The 18,552-nt window shown below is 43.7% G+C and overlaps 1 protein-coding gene across 1 annotated transcript; it reads right to left on the bottom strand.

Moving 5' to 3' along the window:
• Positions 1-5,033: 5,033 nt before the first annotated feature.
• LOC126101391 (trypsin beta-like) lies at positions 5,034-17,364 on the bottom strand. The gene is made up of 2 exons (XM_049912056.1): positions 17,005-17,364; positions 5,034-5,432 (listed from the first exon to the last, which is right to left on the bottom strand). Exons 1-2 carry the CDS (start codon positions 17,362-17,364, stop codon positions 5,034-5,036), a joined length of 759 nt encoding a protein of 252 aa, XP_049768013.1.
• Between the last annotated feature and the right edge of the window lie 1,188 nt (positions 17,365-18,552).

The following is an 18,552-nucleotide window of genomic DNA, read 5'->3' on the forward strand; positions in this document are numbered from 1 at the left end:
TCAGGTAATATGGAATTTAATCCGCGAATGAATGCTGCCGAAGAAATGTTCAAACCAAAAGGAAGTTTCCGAAACTGATAACAAACGCCGAAACAAAGGAAAGCTGTGTATTTTCTGCATTCTGGATGAAGTTCGATCTGATAAAAGCTGGATCTGAGATCAATGGAAGACAACACTTTTACACCATTAAAATTTTGAAGAAATTCTTCCATCGTCTGCGGCCTGTCTGTTTCAGGAATAATGATAGTATTGATTTGTCTCGAATCTAAGACAAGCCTGATCGATCCATTTTTCTTCTCAACAACATGTAATGGGTTGTTGTATGAGCTTACTGCAGGCTCAATAATGCCCTCATTAAGCATAGATTGTATTTCTGTTCTAACACGGTCCCTATAATGCGCCGGAATTACGTATGGTCTAACACAAAATTTAGTATGCTCACGAACACGAAATTGGTATTGAAATCCGTTGATTGTTCCTGTTTTGTGAGTAAAAACTGTGGAATGTGCTTGTAAAATCTCAAAAAGGTCCTGCCTATCAGTGTCATCACAATTCTCAATTGTTTGAATTTTATTCTGAATTAACTCATTAATTTCAAATATGCCCTCGATGTCATCCCTGTCAGTACTTGCAGAGTGATTGTTAGTGTCTAGTTCCGTAGAAAATTCCGAACTGTTGTCTAACAGAACGTAAAGCCGATTAATTTCCTCATCATGGTTTGAGAGCCACTCTTCAGATTTCAAAGCTATTGACTTACCTTCTTTCTCTAAACTTATTTCAGCATCGTGAAAGCTTAAGACTGCTTTGTATTCATTCAAAAAGTCTACTCCCAGTATAATTTCCGTCGACAATAATGGAACAATAAGAAAGTTCATAGAAAAGCTGTGGCTTTGGCAAAAGAATTCTAAATTGGTTTGTTGGCGTACATCTACACTTTTTCCAAAGATTGCACCTTGTAATTTAATCTTACGTAATGGAAGTGTGGCGCAATCGTTCGATTTGTTGCATTTGCTAAAAGCTGCTTCACTAATTACTGAAATGGGACTGCCAGAGTCAAGTACTGCCGTAAATTTTACGTCATTTACTGCAATGTGAATCACAGGATATGCAATGTTGTTATGTTTTACGTCGTGTTCCTGGAGTAAGATGTCTCTAATGTCTTCCATTCTTACGTAATTACTAGCTACGGCAGCTGTGTCGCCAGTTTCATAAGTATGTCTTGTGGCTGCCAGCGGTGTGAGTCATTGCCTATTGTCTCTTTGTTGGCGCTTGTCGTTATTGGGATTTGGAGACCTAACTTCTACAAATTCACCGTGACGAGAATCCCGCCAGTTCTGATGCAGTTCAGGTCTGTCGTTACGATCATATCGTCTGTCGTCATGTCGGTAGATTCCATAGTTTCTTTCTTGTCAGTCACGTGGTGGAGAATTTCTCCCTGAGTCGTAACTGCACGCTGGACCGTTGCGTCTAAAGTTATTCTATCTCCTTTGATAATAATTGTTTTGGTTCCCATATTGTCTGTTTCTCTGATTGTCTCTGTGATAGTCATTACCGCCGAAAGGCGATCTTTCCCTGTAACTATTACTCTGCCAGTGGTTGTCATATGGGTGGTGCCTGTTTTGGTCACGATTTACGTTGTAAGAATAGGTTTGTCGTGGCCATTTATTGTTTCTGTCGTCACGGAATTGTGACGGATGTGACCTGTAGTGATTGTTTTCCTGTTTTCGCATCCTGCGACTGTCTGTGTCAATTTCTAATTCTTGTAAGAGTCCCTGAAAAGCTTCAATGTCGTCTTTGCAACGTCCTGCCAAAATAATATGCCGTAAATGTTCAGGTAACTTGATTAAACAAATGCGGATGAGTTCTGAGGGGCTGTATGGGTTTGACAGGTACTGATTCTTGTGCAACATGTCTTCAAAATATTTGACAAGACTGGAAAATTCAGATTGTTCAAAGTGTTTCATCATCATGATGCTATGTTTTACTCGATCTTGTGTAGCTTGTGACCAATATGCTGAGAGGAACGCATGGTAAAATTCTCCTTCACTGTGACAATCGTGAATGACCGATCGCATTCTTACAGCTTTGTCCGCCGCTCGTGGTCTCGCGGTAGCGTTCTCGCTTCCCGAGCACGGGGTCCCGGGTTCGATTCCCGGCGGGGTCAGGGATTTTCACCTGCCTCGAGATGACTGGGTGTTTGTGTTGTCTTCATCATTTCATCATCATCCAGGAAAGTGGCGAAATTGGACTGAGCAAAGATTGGGTAATTGTACGGGCGCTGATAACCACGCAGTTGAGCGCCCCACAAACCAAACATCATCATCATCTCATTCTTACAGCTGTTTCATTCTCCAAGGAGCCACACATAAATTCTAATCTGTGTTCTAATGACCAGTTGGGAGGAAAACAATGGGAGAATTGATGGAGCCACGCTTGTGGATGAATGTCGTTGCCAGAATTCTTAAATGTTTTGAATTTACGTGTAGTAATGAACAGCTTATAGTCAAAGTCATCGTGTCGGCGAGTAGCATATCGGTCATTGTTACGTCGTGTCGGCGAGTAGCATATCGGTCATTGTTACGTCGTGTCGGCGAGTAGCATATCGGTCGTTGTTACGTCGTGTCGGCGGTTCCAACTCAAAATTCGGTCCACCTTGCCAATTCCTTTCATAATTACCGAAATGCCCTGTGTTATTATTTTGAGGCTTTTCCGTATTTCTAAGTTCCTCTTCCCGTGTTGGAGCGCGAGTGTCCTCTGAAATATGTAATTCTTGTATCACCTGCGTCAACTGATCTTGTACTTCCCTGATTTCTCTTTTGTACTGTGTATTGATTTGATTTTGATTTTGTTTGAATTTTCTTATTTGTTCATACTCTTCTGTGTCAGTAAAGGCTACGGGTCTTGTGTCATTCAGATCATCATCTACCTTTGTAGATAAGTTAGTGACCTGATCCGAAAGTTCGGTTACTTTCTCCGATAGTGAACACATTCCCTCAGTGTGTTTTTCTGAACCAAGTTTCAGAGTGTCCACTTGTGTTGAAATCGAATCTACTGTGTCCTTTAAGTTTTCCTGAGTTTTTGCAAGTTGCATAACCGAGTCGGTAGATGCAACTGAGTGAATTTTAGCCCACAAGGTCTCATGATTTTCATGAACAATGGTTTGCAGTTCTTTTATGGCTGCTTCATGATTCTGTAATGCATTTTCATGCCGCGAAAAAATAGGTTGAAAATGCTCACAAATTTGTGTTTTTACGTCATTACAGATTTTTTGACATCTCGATTCGATGTTATGTAACTCAGTAGTTAAATCTTCACGTGTTTGTTCAAGTGTGGTGTCTAACTTTTGAAGATTTTGTTCCATTGTGTCTAACTTTTTAAGATTTTGTTCCACTGTGTCTAACTTTTTAAGATTTTGTTCCACTGTGTCTAACTTTTTAAGATTTTGTTCCACTGTTTCTAACTTTTTAAGATTTTGCTGTATTTGTCTCTGATTTTGTTCCATTTGTTTCTGATTCTGTTCAAGCGTTGTGTCTAACTTTTGTAGCCTTTGTCCCATTTGTTGCATTAACTGTAATAACAGTGCACTGGTGTCTGAAACATGTTCCTCAGTGCTATTCGGCAACGCATTTGAACTGGCAATATTCGCAGTTTGAATAGCAGAAAATGTGTCTTGACTTATTTGAGAAAAGGGTGAGGACGCAAAACCTGAATCTACAGTATTTGCAAGATTGTGTCCTGTTATTTCGGATTCCTGAGGCGAGCTGTTGCCGACCGATCGATCGATAATGCTGCCCTGTTCACTAATTGTTTCACTGTCTACACCATTGTTTGCAGCCCGCTCCATTTCCCTATGAACAATTACCAAATTACTACTTTGAACATTAGTTAATTCATTACTCGGTGGCGCTAACACACTGCTTTCGTCTTCACTGTCATTTCTCAGTTTACTTTGGAGCCTAGTATTACGTTTTTCACACGCCATTATTGTCACAATATTTCACACGACAACACAAAAAAGTACAATTTTAAGAGCAAAAATAAGAGAACACATTAACATAGAACTGAAAATAATATCTAGTTAATTGCAAGCGCAGCTGCGAAATACTTGGTGCAAATCTACATGCATGCCACAACTGTTTTACTGTGCAACAATGAAAAACCACAACTACCAAGGAAATTCTCTCTATAATTACGCGCTAGCAGTAAACAAAAGCTGCACTAATTACACAACTACAAGAAAAAAATCAGAAGATCCAGTGAGGTATCCTGGCAGGGTCGCCAAATGAAACGTCCCCTTAGAACACTTTATACATGACTGTGCTTAACCTGACACACAATAGCCATCTCTCTCCCCACATCCACCGCTGCTGGCGGCTCACCTCCAACTGTGCAACGCTACGCGCTGTTCACATCCAGCTGCCGCTGCCCAACACTACAATAGCAGACCACAATGCAAACTAGCCACATACTGCACACAGCACAGCCAGTGATTTTCATACAGAGTGCTACGTGGCATTACCAATATAAAAATCTAAACAGCCTACTTACAAATTTCATTATCTCTTACATTAGCTGTTTCTTGGTGTTGCCATTTTTTCCGTCAGTGTATACTGAAAATCATTTTTTTTTTGTCCCTTAAAGCCGCTACATAGGCAGCCCACTGCTCAGACCGTGTGATTTTAGACACCCTAAAAAAAAGCAAAATTTGAGACAAATTTTTTGAGATTTTATTATTGACTTAAGTAGAACGTGGACAAAATAAAATTGACCCGGAGATATATCATCTACCATAAGATTGACAACCCAGCTACGTTATCTGCAACCCAGGCAGATGATCGAAGTTGGGTTACTTTTAATATGTGTGTCAGCTTTGTTTCGCCCACTGTGTATATTCTGCGGTATAGTTGTTACAGGGTTAATCGAGATCCTAAATACAAATTAAAAATTGTCTCTAGAAACAGAAAGTTACGTAACAAAGCTTGACATCGATTTGATCAGGAAGGTGCCACGAGGAAGACTTCAGAAGCAGGGCGCTAAGCCCCGGTAGTGTTCGTGATCCAGGAGCTGACGCTGGCGACGTTGCCGTAGACGGCGGCTGGGCCGACGCAGGTGGGCTGCCCCCAGGACACGGTGCCGAGCTGGGTGCCGTTGTGCACCAGCGGGCTTCCAGAGTCGCCGTGGCACGCGCCGTGGCCCTCCTGCCCAGCGCACAGCATGCTGGCCGTCACTGTGTGGATGGAGCCCAGGTGCTCCTGGCACACCGACCGGTCCAGCACCTCGACGTCCACCCTCTGCAGCACGTCAGGGTACCAGACATCCTCGGTCGCGCCCCAGCCGGTGGCGGTGACGGGCAGCCCAGCAGGGGGCTCGTACCCATCTGGGGGGAGGCCGACGGGCTGGACGTTGGGGCCCAATGGGAAGGGCTCGGAAACCTGTGCACAGTAAATGCGGTAGGCTTCATTCTGGGTGCTGAAACTAGTGTTAAGACTTACATTCAGCTGTGTGTTTTACCCATCAATTCAATTACTGTAAATCTTACAAATTCGTTGTACATACATCTAAATCTACATCTACATACATACTCCGCAATCCACCATACGGTGCATGGCGGAGGGTACCTCGTACCACAGTTAGCATCTTCTCTCCCTGTTCCACTCCCAAACAGAACGAGGGAAAAATGACTGCCTATATGCTTCTGTACGAGCCCTAATCTCTCTTATCTTTCTTTGTGGTCTTTCCGCGAAATGTAAGTTGGCGGCAGTAAAACTGTACTGCAGTCAGCCTCAAATGCTGGTTCTCTAAATTTCCTCAGTAGCGTTTCACGAAAAGAACGCCTCCTTTCCTCTAGAGACTCCCACCCGCGTTCCTGAAGCATTTCCGTAACACTCGCGTGATGATCAAACCTACTGGTAACAAATCTAGCAGCCCGCCTCTGAATTGCTTCTATGTCCTCCCTCAATCCGGCATGATAGGGATCCCAAACGCTCGAGCAGTACTCAAAAATAGGTTGTATTACTGTTTTATAAGCGGTCTCCTATACAGATGAACCACATCTTCCCAAAATTCTACCAAGGAACCGAAGACGACTATCCGCCTTCCCCACAACTGCCATTACACGTTCAGGTAGCATATGTGGCATTCGGGTTTCCTTCTCAGTCTCCATACTTGTGCAATTCAGCAGACTAAGGTGGCCTCATTGCATCCGCCCAGCCTATGGAAGCATAGAGAGCACAAATTGTCGTATCTTCTGCCTACTGCAAGAACACCGAAAGGCTCTGTCCTTCCTTCACTCCTGTATATACTCGATTAAAACTTCTCCTTGTGTCTAACTCCTCCAGTACGCCAACAACTTCGCTTTCCTAGTCTAGATACCTGACCCTTCAGTGATACTAACGAGCCCTTCAACTCCATGTGAAGCAGTTTATTTCCTGGTGAAACCAAAGGCTTCTCAGTAGCAAACCACATAGACTCAGGCCTCCGTGCCCATGACTTTTACCATGCCATTTACAAGAGTCCTATACCATTAACTAACACACTAAAATATTTAGTACTAGCCCTCGACTATCCCCGTAAATGACACAGCCTTGTTGAAGTCCCTTTCTTCACTGGAACACCTGTGTGCTTCCAGGAATATGGGGCTAAGCTGGAACTATATGGGTACATTTCAACAGATGTGGGCTATGAGCATTAGTGACAAAGAGAAGCCGAGAGACTGACTAGAATTAGTTGCACTTCAATAAATGGGGCGGAAAGGAAATGGAGACGTACACAAGTAGAAATTCCCCTGTACTACTCACGAAAGGGTAAAGACAGGGAGAGCATTGGGTTTATGGTGTAAAGGAACAACCGTAAATCTGGTATCGCTTTTACTCCATATAATGGAAGAATATGTACCTTGGATATCAAAGGAAACAAGATAATGACACCTTCGTGAATGTTTATGCCTTATCAGAAGCATCAGATGAAGACGCAGTAGAATTTTTTATGAACAATTCCAGATGACTTTGGAAAAATACCTGACATGACCTCGAAATGTCCTTGGTCACTACTGTGCCAGTACGGACAAACCATAGACAGTTTCAGAAGCGTGTTTGGTAAGGAAAATCTGCAAGATTAAACTAGTGATAATGGTCTGAGCGTTGTTTCCTTCCGCGTATAACTTTAGGGTTTTAGGAATCTGTTTCCGAAGACAAAAGATCAACAAAAGGACCTAGAAAATTCCTAGGCTAAATTAATCATACCAAATAGATCAAGCATTGGTATCGAGAAGATTGGTATCTGATGTGGAAAACGTGTGTATTTATAAGGGCGGAAATTCTGATTCTGGTCGTTACACAGATGATGATGATGATGATGAGGTGCCATACTCTGAGGAGAGTATGATGCGGGAGACCTGCACCCCCGTACTAGGCAAGGTCCTATCGGAGGAGGAGCAAACATCAGGAAGAAATTCGTCATGGTTTTTAAGAGAAGTGTTGAAAAAGAAGCGGAATGTAGAAAAACTGAAAATAGATCTATGGTTCAAGAGTTTCAAATTAATTGGGGTAGAGGCTACAAATAGAGAATGATGGAGACCATATATATAGAGATTGGAACTCTGTTAATGTTACTATTCGGATAATGGCATATGAAATATTGGGCGATCAAGGAGGCTCAGAAATCCTGCAACAGTATGTAAGGCTAAAGAGATTAATAGGATGTCCTGAATAGACTAAAGAGTATTTTACTGCGGATTCGGATACCAAGCCCACAAGAAGCGAACAGCTATCCTGTCATACAGCACACCAGAGATAGACGAACTCAACTTAGTGTAAGTACTGAAGTTAGTTTACTGTCTAAAAAATTACAAAACTCCAAGAGTAGCTGGAAGAAGCGTTAAAAAACAGGTAGAGCCGAAATCGCTGTCGGTAAACGAATCCTCGAACGAGTCAAGCTTATATGAAATCAAAAAAGAATCCCAGATGTGATTTAACCAGTACTCAAGACAGCGGATGAGACTTGCTGTTCTAATAATTGAGAAATTATCCTCTTGAATACACAGGAATTACCCTATTGAATGTACCGTATAAATGTATTACCTGCAACAAATTAATTCCATTTGCAGACGAGATTTTTTAAGAATATTAGTGTGGCTTTATAGCTAATAGGTAGACAACAAATCGTATTTGCCCTGAGCTGTAGATACAGGGAAAGGAATGCGAATGTAATATTGAGCTTCATAAGCTCTACATAGAATACAGTCAGATTTTTTATAGCGTTAACAGTGAAGAGATGCGAAATGATGTGCTGTTACTGGGTGTACCATCTAAGTATGTATCACTCATTGTAGCAAATCTCGCTGATTCTAAGGTTGTAGTGCGAGTTTAAAATGTTACCACCAGTATATTAAACAGACATAGTAATTTCCAGTGAAATATAGACATAGAACATTGATAATTGTCTTCGTTTCTTCGTTGTCCATGTTGTCGACCACGCTATCGTCCCTTTCCTTTCCACCATCAGAATAATTAATGACGCTAATATTTTCTGAAAGTCGGTTCTCGAAATGTTCGCCAAAAAACAACGTCCCGAAGTCCTTACAGAGTGTGGCAGCCTCATCAAGCGAGATGGCCGTCCCTGTTCCCTGTTTACAATCTGTCATATGCTCGCCGAGCAGACATACGTTGAAAGCTGCACGTTCTGACACTTGCGCAAGGTAAAGCATGCTCTAGACTTCATAAAACAATCAGCGATCTTTAAAATTCGACTACAGTGTACAGTATATGCCAAGTCACATATAAAATGTCACACGTCGTTACAACAATAATACAGCAGGCACACAACGTCATCAGAACGTTGCATTAAAGGAAACGAAGGAATGTACGTTAACGTCCTGAATGTGTTGGACAACCATTACAACAACATGTAACAATCTACATACGACTTGGCAAATACAAGGAAGTGGCAGATAGGTTTCAGAAGATATTAGCGTCATTAATGGTTCTGGTGGTGAAGCTATAAAAAGAAAGGCATGATAGCGTGGTCGACAACATGGATAACGAAGAAACGAAGACAATTCTCGATGTTCTGTTATTGCTGGCAGTCAGGACGTCGGAAGTCGGTAGCCGTCTTCTCTGTTAATGTTGGCCGGTCTCTTGGCTATTTCTATTGCCTCTCAACATTTCTCCTGAAAGTAGGACGCTGTTTCAACAGTACGCGAGCTTCTCCAAATTCAATCTCTTTGCCGCACTAATCCTGGTGTTCCGCCACCGCTTACTTGGTGTGCTGTCTCGGTCGGATGTATCTTTTGTATTCAGATATCCGTGTGCTGATTGATCGCCCCGTCTCGCCTACGTACCCTAGTCCACATTCGCACCTGTTTTCGTAAACTCCAGTAGCATTCAGTTTGTCAACTGTATCTTTCGTTGTGTGAAAAACATGTTTTATTCTGTTGCTGCTTCGGAAAATCGGTTTGAAGCCGGCTCGGCGAAGAATTTTGACCACCCGTTCAGTGACACAGGGAACATGTGGTAACAGAGCGATGTTTCTTTGTGCTCCCTTTTGATCTCCTCTACTGCATTCATTCTTTCTCGCCATAGTTTTAGGTATTACTTTCATTCCATAACCATTGGCACAAAAAATGGACTTGAGGTTTTGTAATTCACCCTTTAGATGTTCCTCATCGCTGATCCTGTGGGCTCTCTTGGTTAAAGTGCGCAGGGCGGATTTCTTCTGCGTAGGGTGATGGCGGGAGGGGGCACCTAGGTGCCTGTCACTAGCGGTTGGCTTCTTAAATATTCTATCGCAATGTTTGCCATCAGGCTTTCTGTAAACTTGCCGGCCGCGGTGGCCGAGCGGTTCTAGGCGCTACAGCCTGGAACCTCGCGACCGCTACGGTCGCAGGTTCGAATCCTGCCTCGGGGATGGATGTGTGTGCAGTGCTTAGGTTAGTTAGGTTTAAGTAGTTCTAAGTTCTAGGGGACTGATGACCTCAGCAGTTCAGTCCCATAATGCTCAGAGCCATTTGAACCATTTTTTTTTTCTGTAAACGTCCACATCGAGGAAAGGCAGCACCCCATTCTTTTCCATCTCCATTGTGAATTTGATTCCGCTGTACTGGTGCTTGACGTATTGGTGGAAATTTCGTAGCTCTTCCTCTCCATGTATCGAGGTAACGAAAGTATATTCAACAAATCGGAGCCAACATTCTGGGCGTAACGAGTGGGCAAATTCTTCACACATTTAGCGCAGCTACGTCTGGACCAGAACGTACTGTTAAAGAAGCTGCTATCGTTGTTTCTTCCGACAACACTGGACACAGCAGTTGTTTTCTATATGAGTACCGCTGCTGGGTACAGCATTACGATGGTCGTATTCATGTGTGGCGGATCAAGCGAGATGCGAAATCGTCATTTGGGTATTTTGGTGTGATGTGCAATTGAGAAGGTAACACGTTTACCTCTCGTTCGTATAGCCAATAATTTGGTCACCATCCGGTACATTTCTGACGTGTTAAAACCGGCGGATTTGCCCTGTCTTTGAGCTCTCCGTGACTTTATCTTTCAGAAAGACGACTCATGGTCTAATGTTGCCCATGCTGTGCTGAGATATCTCAATAAAGAAGATCTTACATTGTTCCCTTGATCAGCAGTTACGCGGCTATGATCCACCTTTTGGAAACATTTCGTCTTCGGTTATCGAGAGACAGACACGCCCCACTTGCCATCCACTGCAATTTATGTGTTGTGGTATATAGTTAAAACTATATGGAATGCGGTACCTGTAGCATCCGCAAATGGCACGTTACGAACCAGCCACCAACCACACAGCAGAGAGCCGCGGGTTGCCGCCCAAGTAAGGCGCCAGCAACTGAACCGCAGCTCATCTAGCCTGCGACAGCCCCTGTGTTACTTGTGAGCCCACAAAGCCACTGTTGCCGGCAATAGCTCGCCCGCCGCAGCCCGTTTGATACATCTGTTGGACAGTCATATAAGATGCTGCACAGCAACTCGCTAGTCAGTGTGTGAATGTGCAAGTCCCAGTCAAAGTTGGCGACTTCGACATCGACGATCACCAAGTGCCGTTTGTCATGGTGCAACACCGGCAAGTCAGAACAGAGACATCAAGAGCGTAGAAGATACGGATTTCTCCTAGGGCAGTCCTTACTGTAACAGCCTGTGCACTCAAACTGTACCTTGCAGAACCGTTATCGAGGTGTTCGGTTTTTCTTCACATCGGATTATTGAGACCCAAATGTTACGATGTGTTCTCTGTTTCAGAAATAATGTTCTGGGTACAACAATTTTCTTACTGGATGGATCACCCACATGACCGGATCCTAATGTACCCGTCCCAAAAATTCGAGCTCAGTCGAACTTGATGCACAGATGGGTTAGAACTATTGTGCTGCCAGAGATGGCAGCTCTGTGCACAAAATTTCCCATTCTGTATGCACCCAAATTACCAACATACTCTGACAGAAACAATCGGAACGCCAGAAGTTTACAGTAGTGAAATTGTGGGAATACGTTTATCTGAGTAACATATTGAAGTGATTAACATTGCAAGATCCCCGGTTAAAGTAAGCGCCAGATAAGCCATTAAAATGGTGAAATGTTGGTACATTAATAATCTTTGTAGCTACCAGAAAGTTTAATTCAAACGTGCAAACGAGCTTGCATTGTGGTTTTTTCTCCTTTTTGTTCGTTGTGATCGTTGTGTTTGGTCGTTGCGGACGTCACATGACATCCGTTCAAGTTCGTTTGTTGATCCTTCCACTCAGTTTTTTTATTACAGAGGCCAACCGGCTCTCTGACCGAACACGCTGAGCTACCGTGCCAGCTGAAAATGATGATGGACACACAACATACAGTCCCCTGCCGGGACTCGAACCCGGACCGCCTGCGTGGTAGGCAGCGACGCTACCGCTACGCTATGGAGGCGGACGTGCTGGTCAGGTGCCGCATGTCAGTTTTCGGGACGGAGTTCCATGTCTGATGCGCTTGGTCGATCAATACAGGGACGGTTAATGCTATTACGGGATAACGCTGGAGTATCGTCCAATAGTGTCCTATATGTGCTCGTTTGAAGATAGATTTGGTGATCGAGTACTCCAAGGCAACATGTCGAGACTCTGTAGAGCATGTTCGGTTACAACACCGGTATGTGAGCAAGCTTTATGCTGCTGGAAAACACCTCCTGGAATGCTGTTCGTGAATGGCAGCGCAACAGGCCAAATCACCAGACTGACACACAGATTTGCAGTCAGGGTGCGTGAGATAACCACGAGATTGTTCATGCTGTTATACAAAATCGCACTCCAGATCACAACTCCAGGTGTAGGTCAAGAGCGTCTAGAACGCAGACAGGTTGGTTGTGGGCCCTCAACTGGCCTCTTCCTAAACGACAAACAGCCAACACTGGCGCCGAGTTTGTTGTGTCACTTTGGTGCCAACTGCTTCTCTAATTGCTGCTGCAGATGCGGTACGATGCGCCAGACCCATAAGCGGGAAACGATGGTCTTCCCTCTCTGCAGTGCCACGTGGCCGTACAGAGCTCGATCATCTTGCGACTGTACATTTTGGTGACAACCGCTGCCAGCGATCATGTAGAGTGGCTACATTCCTGCTACGTCTTTCTGAAATATCGCAGATGGACAGCCAGCTTCTCCTGACTTCATTCAAACGAAGTGAGGAGTCGATAATGACACCTTTGTCGTCTTAAAGGCGTTCTTGACTACTATCAATGTCCAGTCTCACAGGTAACCAACGCTCACGACCATTATAGCGCGTATTTAAAAGAAACCTGCTACACATCGTCATGTTGTTGTTGTTGTTGTTGTTGTTGTTGTTGTGGTTTGTGGTCTTCAATCCTGAGACTGGTTTGATGCAGCTCTCCATGCTACTCCATCCTGTGCAAGCTTCTTCATCTCCCAGTACCTACTGCAACCTACATCCCTCTGAATCTGCTTAGTGTATTCATTTCTTGGTCTCCCTCTACGATTTTTACCCTCCACGCTGCCCTCCAGTACTAAATTGGTGATCCCCTGATGCCTCAGAACATGTCCTACCAACCGATCCCATCTTATGGTCAAGTTGTGCCACAAACTCCTCTTCTCCCCAATTCTATTCAGTACCTCCTCATTAGTTATGTGATCTACCCATCTAATCTTCAGCGTTCTTCTGTAGCACCACATTTCGAAAGCTTCTATTCTCCTCTTGTCTAAACTATTTATCGTCCATGTTTCACTTCCACACATGGCTACACTCCATTCAAATACTTTCAGAAACGACTTCCTGACACTTAAATCAATACTCGATGTTATCAAATTTCTCTTCTTCAGAAACGCTTTCCTTGCCATTGCCAATCTACGGTTTATATCCACTCTACTTCGACCATCATCGGTTATTTTGCTCCCCAAATAGCAAAACTCCTTTACTACTTTAAGTGTCTCATTTCCTAATCTAATTCCCTCAGCATGTCCTACCAACCGATCCCATCTTATGGTCAAGTTGTGCCACAAACTCCTCTTCTCCCCAATTCTATTCAGTACCTCCTCATTAGTTATGTGATCTACCCATCTAATCTTCAGCGTTCTTCTGTAGCACCACATTTCGAAAGCTTCTATTCTCCTCTTGTCTAAACTATTTATCGTCCATGTTTCACTTCCACACATGGCTACACTCCATTCAAATACTTTCAGAAACGACTTCCTGACACTTAAATCAATACTCGATGTTATCAAATTTCTCTTCTTCAGAAACGCTTTCCTTGCTATTGCCAATCTACGGTTTATATCCACTCTACTTCGACCATCATCGGTTATTTTGCTCCCCAAATAGCAAAACTCCTTTACTACTTTAAGTGTCTCATTTCCTAATCTAATTCCCTCAGCATCACCTGACTTAATTCGACTACATTCCATTATCCTCGTATTGCTTTTGTTGATGTTCCTCTTATACCCTCCTTTCAAGACACTGTCCATTCCGTTCAACTGCTCTTCCAAGTCCTTTGGGATTTCTGGCAGAATTACAATGTCATCGGCGAACCTCAAAGTTTTTATTTCGTCTCCATGGATTTTAATGCCTACTCCGAACTTTTCTTTTGTTTCCTTTACTGCTTGCTCAATATACAGATTGAATAACATCGGGGAGAGGCTACAACCCTGTCCAACTCCCTTCCCAACCACTGCTTCCCGTTTATGCCCCTCGACTCTTATAACTGCCATCTGGTTTCTGTACAAATTGTAAATTGCCTTTCGGTCCCTGTATTTTGCCCCTGCCACCTTCAGAATTTGAGAGAGAGTATTCCAGTCAACATTATCAAAAGCTTTCTCTAAGTCTACGAATGCTAGAAACGTAGGTTTGCCTTTCCTTAATCTTTCTTCTACGATAAGTCGTAGGGTCAGTATTGCCTTACGTGTTCCAACATTTCTACGGAATCAAAACTGATCATCCCCGAGTTAGGTTTCTACCACTTTTTCCATTCGTCTGTAAAGAATTCGTGTTAGTATTTTGCAGCTGTGACTTATTAAACTGATAGTTCGGTAATTTTCACATCTGTCAACACCTGCTTTCTTTGGGATTGTAATTATTATATTCTTCTTGAAGTCTGAGGGTATTTCACCTATCTCATACATCTTGCTCACCAGATGGTAGAGTTTTGTCAGGACTGTCTCTCCCAAGGCTATCAGTAGTTCTAATGGAATATTGTCTACTCCGGGGGTCTAGTTTCGACTCAGGTCTTTCAGTGCTCTGTCAAACTCTTCACGCAGTATCATATCTCCCGTTTCATCTTCATCTACATCCTGTTCCATTTTCATAATATTGTCCTCAAGTACATCGCCCCTGTATAGACCCTCTATATACTCCTTCCATCTTTCTGCTTTCCCTTCTTTGCTTAGAACTGGGTTTCCATCTGAGCTCTTGATATTCATACAAGTGGTTCTCTTTTCTCCAAAGGTCTCTTTAATTTTCCTGTAGGCAGTATCTATCTTACCCCTAGTGAGATAACCCTCTACATCCTTACATTTGTCCTCTAGCCATGCCTGCTTAGCCGTTTTGCACTTCCTGTCGATCTCATTTTTGAGACGTTTGTATTCCTTTTTGCCTGCTTCATTTACTGCATTTTTGTATTTTCTCCTTTCATCAATTAAATTCAGTATCTCTTCTGTTACCCAAGGATTTCTACTAGCCCTCGTCATAGTGGTGCTATTTCAATAGACATCATTTTCGAGATGTAGAAAAACTCCTCCAAACTTTCGTTTGTGTCGCACAACTCCTTCTTGGTGGTGTATTTTTTTCCGGTCTCTATATTTAATGAGACATTGTTCGTAGGTCACTATGTACGCGCAACAAGAAAAATTTATTATTTTCAATCCTCCTGTAACTCCTCCCGAACAGACCATGAAAGCTCAATGGCACCGACCGGCCGCCGTGTCATCCTCAAATCACACTGGACGCGGATATGGAGGAGCATGTGGTCAGCACACCGCTCTCCCGGCCGTATGTCAGTTTCCGAGACCGGAGCCGCTACTTCTCAATCAAGTAGCTCCTCAGTTTGCCTCACAAGGGCTGAGTGCACCCCGCTTGCCAACAGCGCTCGGCAGACCGGATGGTCACCCATCCAAGTGCTAGCCCAGCCCGACAGCACATAACTTCCGTGATTTGACGGTTAAGTAGGCTGTTTAGGTTTTTATGTTGGTAACGTCACCTAGTGGTCTGTATGAAAATCACTGGCTGTGCTGTGTGCAGTCCGTGGCTGGTTCGCATTGTTGGAATATTCGCCATTGTAGTGTTGGGCAGTTGAATGTGAACAGCGCATAGCGTTGCACAGTTTGAGGTGAGCCGCCAGCAGTGGTGGATGTGAGGAGAGAAATGGCAGAATTCTGAGAGCGGACGATCTGGACGTGTGTCCATCAGAAAGAATAAATTTGTAATATTTGATATCATGAACTGTTGTATATATATATATATATATATGATGACTTTGGAACATTATTAAGGTAAATATATTGTTTCTAGAATGAAATTTTCACTCTACAGCGGAGTGTGCGCTGGTATGAAACTTCCTGGCGGATTAAAACTGTGTGCCGGACCGAGACTCGAAATCGGGACCTTTGCCTTTCACGGGCAAGTGCTCTACCAACTGAGCTACCCAAGCACGACTCATGCCCCGTCCTCACAGCTTTAATTCCGCAGTTTTAATCTGCCTGGAAGTTTCATATCAGCGCACACTCCGCTGTAGAGTGAAAATTTTCATTCTAGAAACAACCCCAAGGCTGTGACTAAGCCTTGTTTCCGCAATATTCTTTCTTCCAGGAGTGCTAGTTCTGCAAGGTTCGCAGGAGAGCTTCTGTGAAGATTGGAAGGTAGGAGACGATGTACTGGCGGAATGAAAGCTGTGAGGACGGGGCGTGAGTCGTGCTTGGGTAGCTCAGTTGGTAGGGCACTTGCCCGCGAAAGGCAAAGGTCCCGAGTTCGAGTCTCGGTCCGGCACAGAGTTTTAATCTGCCAGGAAGTTTCAAATATATTGTTGGTTCTCCATCAAAATTTTTCATTTGCTGACTTTGCCTATCAGTAGTTAGTGCCTTCAGTAGTTAGAATGTTTTATTTAGCTGCCAGTAGTGGCGCTTGCTGTATTGCAGTAGTTCGAGTAACGAAGATTTTTGTGAGGTAAGTGATTCATGAAAGTTATAGGTTATTGTTAGTCAGGGCCATTCTTTTGTAAGGATTTTGAAAGTCAGATTGCGTTGCGCTAAAAATATTGTGTGTCAGTTTAGTGTTGATCAGAATAAGTAAAGAGAGAAATGTCCGAGTACGTTCAGTTTTGCTCAGCTGTTTGAAATCAAGTACTGTAAGAGGTTTATCACCACAGTCATTCATAAATTTTTCTAAGGCGACGTTTCAACGGGAACCGGTGTTAGCACTGCGGCAAGGCCGTTGGCAATCCTCATATATTGCTGCTATTTTAACGGCCAGCGGCGTACAAAAATTGTAATTTGAAACGGTAAACGTAGTGGCCCACCTGCAGAACAGCGAAGTCGTACGTCATAGCGTAATAGTCGAAGTCTTCGTGGATGATGGTCTGCGAGACGTCGAGAACGAACCCGCCGCTGCCCCACGTGGAAGACCCCGCCCTGAGGGTGAGGTAGGGCGCGGAGACGCAGTGCGCGGCCGTCAGGGCCCAGCTGCCGCCCACCACGGAGGCGCCGCACCACTGCTGGCCCGCCGCTTCCATCGACAGCATCCACGGGAAGTCGGCGACGCTGGCGTCCGTGCCGTTGATGATGCGCCCGCGGACCCTCCGGGGCCACGGCGTCCCGGCTCTGGGCGCCGCCAGCGCGCACGCCTGCAGGTAGAGGAGGGCGACCAGAGCACGAACCATGGCAGCCAGCGGGTGAGCACTCCACCACACTCCAGTTGGAGTGTCGTCTTATAGCGCCGAACCGCAGGAAATGCGACGTGGCCTTCAACATTAATTGAACTCAAACAATGGCCATGAGAAGTTGCTATCAGATAACAGAAATGTTAATGACAGCCCTCGTGCATAGACGTTTACAGAGCTCAAGATATTATCACCGAAAATTGAGCAATCTTAAATGTGAGAATGTGGACAGTAATGAAGAGTTCGCATTTAACTACCACCCGCTCGATCTGTTTCATATCCAGATTTAAAAAGACTACGATAAGATAAACAACAAGAAGGAGTTGAGCGACACGAAAGTTGGGAGGAGTGCTTTTAGATCTCGAAAATGATGTCTATTGAAATAGCATCACTACGACGATGTGTATCAGGTTTCTTTTAACCCTTTCGTAGGCAAAATTATTTAGCATTCTTTTTTAATGAATGGAGAGCAGATAGTAGTTAACAGATGGGTGTATTTATCATACAGAATATCAAATTTGCTCCAGCTGTGAATGTGAGGTCACACAACAAGGCTAAATGACAAGAATAACTTTTTCAATATATGTCATATTTATTTGATAAATTTAATTCTCTTGTTACAATGATTGTTCACAATTACTTGCCATGAAATTTTATGAAACATGGGTCTATGCAAAGTGGTATTTGACAATGTGTACAAACACAGCGAGTGCTCTTTTCCGCAGCTTTGGTACTACAATGACGGCACTTCCAGTAGGTTTCTCCTAAAATGGGTTGATGCTCTCCTACAGCCACATGACGAAAATCTTCAGGTACTTTACCCCTTTTTGCCAGCAAGACAGGTTTTTGATCACGCCTTTTTTGGGATGTGAAGCCAGCGATCAATTGTCTGGCTAGATGGATCCTGTATGTGAGCTGATCATGCTGTCCACTTTCTCTTTTGCTTATTTTCCACAGGATAAAACTGTTCACTGCAGCAACGTCCACCAGGAAATAAAATATTCTGTGCCATCATTTTACAGAACGTCTGCCAATAGCAAACCTTTCTCGTAATTGATCAAACTTATAGACACCACCCACTATTTTGTTGTATTCTACCACAACTTCAGAACAAGAAATCTCTGTACTAGTACCATCCTTGTTTCTCCTTTTCACTGTGGCTATTTCTCATGGGTCATGAATTGAGGA

Source organism: Schistocerca cancellata, chromosome 9, assembly GCF_023864275.1.
Source record: "Schistocerca cancellata isolate TAMUIC-IGC-003103 chromosome 9, iqSchCanc2.1, whole genome shotgun sequence".
Classification (NCBI taxonomy): Eukaryota; Metazoa; Arthropoda; class Insecta; order Orthoptera; family Acrididae; genus Schistocerca; species Schistocerca cancellata.